The sequence below is a fragment of the Carlito syrichta genome, unplaced genomic scaffold (genome assembly GCF_000164805.1).
Source record: "Carlito syrichta isolate Samal-C Ts95f unplaced genomic scaffold, Tarsius_syrichta-2.0.1 Scaffold103330, whole genome shotgun sequence".
Classification (NCBI taxonomy): domain Eukaryota; kingdom Metazoa; phylum Chordata; class Mammalia; order Primates; family Tarsiidae; genus Carlito; species Carlito syrichta.
In genome coordinates, this window is record NW_007047426.1 from 48,217 (window position 1) to 55,034 (window position 6,818).

Sequence of the window (6,818 nt, forward strand, 5' to 3'; positions counted from 1 at the left end):
CCAGACATGGGGTGCGCGGTAGACTCCATGTCCTCTGTGTCCCCTCTGCCTCCTCTCCAGAGCCTAGGCTCTGCACACAGTAGGCATCTGACAGATCCAGGCTGACCTGAATACAGATAGCCTCCAATCTAGGTGGTTTCATGGCCTTATGGAAAATTCAAAATCATGATTATTTGGCTTTGGGATACATAATAGGATGCCGTTCGCAGCAAATCTGCCTCCCTAATTACGTTTTCCTAGGCTAAAAAAGCAAATTTGCTTTCCCCAAGGACACACCAGCCACAAATAGAAGGCCGCAGCCCAGAAGCTTCTGGAAAGGCAGGAGGACAGTGGAGGGTTTTTGCTTTTTTTTTTTTTTTTTCCTTAAGCCACAATTTCAAAGTGGAGAATCACATGCCAGTAACAGAGTTTGCTGGGAACAGCAGCATGTGTTTCTACAGGATTCTAGCAGTGAAGCTCTAGGGTGGTTAACCTGAATCAGGTCACAGCGGGGTGGGAGCCGTGTGCAGGGGAGTGTGAGCATGCAGCTTTCTGATATCACAGGCCCTGGACACACCTACCATTGCTCACCCTGGAACCAGAAGCAACAGTGTCCCTGAAATGTATGGCTCTGTCTGTGGGGCTTGATGGGCTTCGCTGGTCATGATGGATGACGGCTATTTCCCAGGAAGGAGCCAGGACGTGGCGTGTGCTCTCCATTCCCTCCTCCTTCCCCTGAAGGGGACGGAGGGCAGGGCAGGGGAGGGAGGGACAGGCCAGGGCTGGAAGAAAACAGACAGACTCTGAAAGTGCTGGCAGTGGCACCTCCAGCCCAGAAGGCAGGCCTGGAGCCCAAGTCCACTGCTTCTGCTGTTTGCAGTGGCATCCTCAGCAGGGGCCCTGTGGAACAGGCTTCTGGACAGAGACTAGATCAGCAGCATAGTGATAACACAGTGGGTGGGAGGACTGGAACTCTGCCCGGCACACACAAAGACAGTATGTCTCCTTCCACAAGACGTGAGGGCGCAGACAAGGGGGTGACCCGGCCACGTCGGGACTGAATCTGAGAGAGAAGCATGGAGCCGGAGGGCAGGGCTGGATCCCGGGGACACAAACAGCACTGGAAAAGATGGCCCAGTATGCGCACAGAGGGAAATGGTCTCATGGGCCAGGGGGAATTCCAGGGAAGCCCACCCTCCATCTCCCTGTCTCTCCCGCTGACCTCTCTGCTTGCTCTCTTGCCGCCTCGCGAAGCCAGTTTTCATACAGTAATCAGAGTGGTCATTTTAAAAGCTAAATCCAGTGGCCTCCCACGGCTCTCAGAACAGCATTCCCATGGCTGAAAAAGTCCTATATGTCCTGGCCCTGCTACTGTCTCAACACATTCTGCCATATTGGCCTTCATGTTAGCTCTCTCCCACTAACAGACCAAGCTTATTTGTATTCATACCCCAGGGCCTTTGCACCTGCTGTTCTCACCACCCCAGATTCTCTACTACCAGCTCCTCATGGGGCCGGGTCCTTCCCATCACTCAGAATCAAACTAAAATATCACAGAAAGGCCTTCCCAGACCTTTGAACAGCCCCTTCCCTAGTCATCTACTCTCTAATCTTTGGAGCACACATTAGTATCTGCAATGATCATATTTATTTCGTGTTCCTCCAGGAATGAGGACAGGTCTTCCTCGTGCTCTACACTGTGTCCCTAGCACCTGTGGCCTGGCACATAGTAGGTCCCCAATACATATTTCATGCAGATCTCTTTCACCTATACTAAAAGATGCTAAGTCCCTGGGGGGTTAAGAGCGTCTAGCTGGGGACCCAGAACAAGGCTGCGCGGCCTGCCCAGGAGGCCTGACTCCCTGTAGGTGGTTAGTTCCCACCACGAACCAGGCACCCATGCTGGGCACTTCATGTCAGTATCACTGTCAATCCCAGGTTCCAAGACAATAATTTCAGTGCCACGTGTCCCAAACCAAAAACATCAGAGTACTGGAGCATCTAGGACTAGAGCGCAAACTCTTGGGGCTCTCAGACATCCTGAGGGAGAGACCCAAAAAGAACCAGAATTTATTTATAAAACACCGTGCAGCCGGGCTCAGTGGCTCAGCCTGTAATCCCGCGCCTTTGGGAGGCTGAGGTGAGTGGATTGCCTGAGCCCGCAGGTTCGAGCCCCACCTGGGCAGCGAGACCTCATCTCTACAATAAATCAAAAAATCAGCCGGGCGTGGTAGCGCATGCCTGTAGTTCCGGTTACTTGGAAGGCTGAGGTGGAAGGATCACCGGAGCCCAGCAGGTTGAGGCCACCGCACTCCAGTGTGGGCAACAGAGTGAGACTCCAACTCCAAAAAAAAAAAAAAAAACACCGTGCATTTATTCTCACTTGTTTAAACTTCAGTCATCTTCAAATTACCCTCCGTTTGATGCAATACACCTATGGAGACGCTTTTTCCACTACTCAGAACAGTTTTTGAAATCATCAATTTTTATATCTTTTAATGCTTTGCTGATCTTGTTTCGTCTCTTCCACATCAGCAAAACGTTTCTCCTTGAGGACTTTTTTCATCGGGGAAGCAAAAAAAAGTCACTCAGCGAGATTGGGTGAATAGGGAGGGTGAGGCACAGGGGCATGCCATTTTTAGCAGTCCAAAACTGCTAAACACCCAGTGTGGTATGGGTAGGTGCGCTCATAAATCACCCATCATGAAATGGGCAAGGAATCTCCAAAACAAATTCGCCGAAGTTGAACGCAGCCTCTCACAACAACGCTAGCTGGTGCACTGATGCCGATGGGTTCCTAGAACACTTACCTAGCAGAAAAAGCCTGAACTACAAGGGGCTCACCCTCCAAAACATAATTCTGGGTTTGGGGGGGGGTCTCCTCTCTTAATTAGACTAAATAAACCAGGAAATTCTACTTGGAAAAATGAAGAATTTTTTTTCTGATCTGTGAATCGATAGGAAAAGTCTTATACAGGGATAAAAACTAAACCACACACAGTCACATATTTAATGAATAGCCAACAAGACCACAGTGGTTAGAAACAAGTCAGCCCAGACTCAATGCCAGGCTCAGCACCTTCCAGTTGTGCAGCTTGGGACGAGTTTCTGAACTTCTCTGTTCCTTGGTTTCCTCCTCTGGGCGATCAAGGCACCCCATAAGATGGTTGTGGGATTGATGAGATTGTGGAGGTAACGAAGTAAGAACGACGCCAGGTGCTTTGTGCACTTTCAATAAATGTCACCTATTATGAGGACAATGACACTGACACCAAGGCGGCCCTACCAGACATCTAGGGCATTAGCTCAATGCACAAGGCCAGTCACAAACTGCCCCTTGGACAACAGCCTGGCACAAGCAGGCTAAGTGGCAAAGGATCCCACATCAGTCCGGAGCGCTGTGTTTTGGGCCCAACTGGGGAGGAGGGTTCCTGCAACACCCCCTCCTTTCTCAGACCAGCCAGGGCTCTGCAACTACCAGCACTCAGCACCATCATGTTCTTCCATTTTACCCAGCTCCATCCTTTAGAAATGCTTGGAGCCTTGGCTTTTACATCACACATGATGGCTGAGGCATAGCTTTTCCACAAATTGTCTCAAGGTGTGGATTTCAAGCTTATTTTTTAGCAGCCAGAACACATTTAGCAAATCAATCTTATCAAGTGCTCCAACACGTAAAAAAGGAGAAGTGGAATTCGTCTCCCCATAAGAGGGGTTGGGTCATCGCCTCTCCTCCCTCACCCACAACTGGGAGCCAGGGCTCCCAGGTCAGGACGGCCCGACGTCATGCACTCCCGTTCTCTGAGGCTTGCAGGAGAGTCCTTATATACCTAAGATGCTTTGAGTTTCACTAGGGCATGTAGGGCTCTCAGACCTCCTGGCCTAGGTAGGGGAATATTTAGAATAAGCCAGGAAATTCTGCTTGGAAAAATGGTCTGGAGTTCACCAGTATCCACACATGACCCTCAATATGAACAGAGCTCAAAATCATCAAGTTTGGTTTTTAAAAAAGGCTGCTGTGAGATGTCACTTATGTGAAATTTGTGAATATCACACACTGTACATGTATAATGTGTGTGTGTGTGTGCGTGTGTGGGAAACATATGTGTCGGTGTGCTTGGAATGGACTGGAAGAACTTACAGCAAATTCAGGAAGGCACTTGTCTCTAGGGAGAAGTCGTTAAAGGGCCCTTCAGTTTTCATCTGTGATATTTTATTTAAAAAGGAAAACAGAAAGACAGGCCACAAGTGTGAAAAATTGTTAGCAGTAGTTAAATCTGGGTGGTAGAAACACGCTCCGGGTTATATGACCGTGTGGTCAAAGTTTTCTCCAGATCCCCAAGAAAGATGACCAATAGCACCCGAGCTGAGCTGTGGGTGCCACCACTCCTCTGCTCTGGGCGCCCCCTCCCTCGCCTCCCCGGCGCCCCCCTCACCTGTCGGCAGCAAAGTGTGCATCTCCGGCAGCCCGGTGCAGCTCACTGCTGTTTTCCAGCCTGGCCAGCGTGTCCATGCGCTTTACCATCAGCTCCAGCAGGTCACTCATCTTGCGGAGGATGCCACGGGACTCAGGTCCACCCATCACTGTGGGCAGAGCGTGTGTCAGGTGAGACCTGAGCAGCCGAAAGGCCACCTGAGGCTACCTGGTCTCCAGGCCGGGGCAGCTCACTTCCATCTTCCAGGCACCCCTTGGACACCGCAGGAGAGAGGTCGGGAGAGTGCGCCCGCCCCACCCGTCACCCCTGCAGGGCAGGACTCCCCTTTGCTGCCTTGGCAGTTCCAGAAAACAGCATCATCAAGGAGGATGGAGAGCACTGGGCCAACTCTGCTCCCAACCAGCTGTGCAACCCTGGGATCATTTTTTTAACCTCCCCGGGCCTCAGTGTAATCTCTGAGTTGCCCCGGGCCCCAGAAATCCTCAGGTCTGTGAGATGGCAGGGAAGGCCCAGTAGTGGGACAGGAGCCCCAAAGCCTCCAGCATCGAGCTCCGGGCCGAACTTGTAGATCAGGGTTTCTAAAAGTGTGGCCAGCCAGGCTCGGTGGCTCAGCCCGTAATCCCGCGCCTTTGGGAGGCTGAGGTGAGTGGATTGCCTGAGCCTGCGGGTTCGAGATCCGCCTGGGCAGGCAAGACCTCATCTCTACAATAAATCAAAAAATCAGCCGGACGTGGTAGCGCGCACCTATAATTCCGGCTACTCAGAAGGCTGAGGCGGAAGGATCGCCAGAGCCCAGCAGGTCGAGGCTGCGGTGGCCGGGAGCGACCACGGCACTCCAGTCCGGGCGACAGAGTGAGACTCCAACTCAAAAAAAAAAAAAAAAAAAAGTGTGGCCAATCATCCACCAGCATCTGAATCTCCTAGCCAGGCTGTTAAAATTCTGATTCCTAGGCCCTAACCGAGATTTGCCAATTCAATGCTCTAGGGCGTGGGGCCCAGGAATCTGCACCTTGCTGGCTCTTCATGTGATCCCAGCACATGGCAGGAGCCTGTGTTCTAGAAGCTCAGAGCCTGCTGCTCCTCCAGCCCCCTTCTCCTCCCCAGCCCCTGGGCCCTGGCCCCATCCCCTCCCCATCACGCTCCCCCAAACCCCACTGTAGAACCCCACAATGCATTTTTCCTGAATCTCAGCTGGTTCTGACAAGGGCAGCCCCTCTAGGCTGAGGTGGCCACTCCACCAGCTTCTCCCCACCCGGGCAGGGGAGACCTTGAGAAGAATAAAATTAACTGAAGACAAGGTGCTTCAACCAAGATCCCATTACCAGCCGGCGATCCTCCACGATTTTCTTCCAATCATTCCCCATCATTAGCGCCGCACAGGCCAGGATGATGGCGCGTTCTAGCCTTCCTTTTTAATTACATCTTCTAAAGGCTGTGAACAGCCCCTTCAAACGTCCATAAGGTGCTCAGCCCAAGGACTGAAGTCCCCACCTCGACTCCTCCCAAACCCCACGGCCAGCTCTAAATCACTCCCAAAAAAGGAACCAAGCCACATGGGGACTCCCACCTCCTGTGCTCCCAGGCTCCCAAGCCAGGGGGGATTGGTATGTCCTGGTTGGGTCTCCCAGAAGCAGGGCCTCGGACAAGGGTCCGAAAGCAAACAGTTTACTTGGGAGGCAAAGGAATCTCCAGTAGGGATTTCACAGCGGAGGTAGCCATCAGAAGGGTCATCCTCAGCACATTACCAACCCATCTACCCTGCTGGGGATCCCCAAGCTTGTGTAGAGCACATTTCAGAGTCACTGCCCACCCCTACCCGAGGTAGGGGACTAGGGAGCTGGGCATTCATACACCATCCGAGTCAGTCACTGGCTTGTTCCCAGAGATGATCACGTTCTGGCACTTTCTGCCACCGTGGGGCAGCTAAAGGAAGCTCCCGGACAAAGCCTTCCTCCGGGCAAAGCCACACAGGCGCTGGCAGCTGGAGGTCTGATCCGTGTGCAGTGGAATCTTAAGGGTCGAGGGGTTTGAGCACCAATAGCATCTACTTCTCACAAAAGAAGGTGCCAGAACACCCCAGCAGGCTCAGAGGGGTAGACAGGCTCAGAGAGGCAGACAGAGGGGCATGTGGGCTTTCTCCTGCCTCTGCCCACCGACTCCGTGTGATTGTGGGGGAGTCGTCAAACCTCCCTTGGCCTCAGCATTTCAAGGCAAGAATATCAGGCCCGGTCTGCAGCCTGTGTCACAGCCCCAGAAAGGCGGCAGAAGAGAGGGCACTGAGAACAATAGGCAGAGGAAGGAAAGAAGTGAGGAGGTGGAGGGCGCTATGCCACCCCGAGCCGTGGGGGGGGGCTGAGCGGCCCTCTCATGACCCCAGGGCTGCCCTGACACTTCTGCTCTGCT

The 6,818-nt window shown here is 52.7% G+C and overlaps 1 protein-coding gene across 1 annotated transcript in view; it reads right to left on the reverse strand.

Moving 5' to 3' along the window:
* Positions 1–6,818, reverse strand: part of MGAT5B (mannosyl (alpha-1,6-)-glycoprotein beta-1,6-N-acetyl-glucosaminyltransferase, isozyme B) — a gene marked incomplete at its 3' end in the record, with an annotated part of 59,132 nt that overhangs the window by 42,738 nt on the left and 9,576 nt on the right. Inside the window, exon 3 of the mRNA XM_008065258.1 lies at positions 4,416–4,563. Coding sequence (XP_008063449.1) covers positions 4,416–4,563 — 148 coding nt within the window. The remainder of the gene's footprint in view (positions 1–4,415; positions 4,564–6,818) is intronic.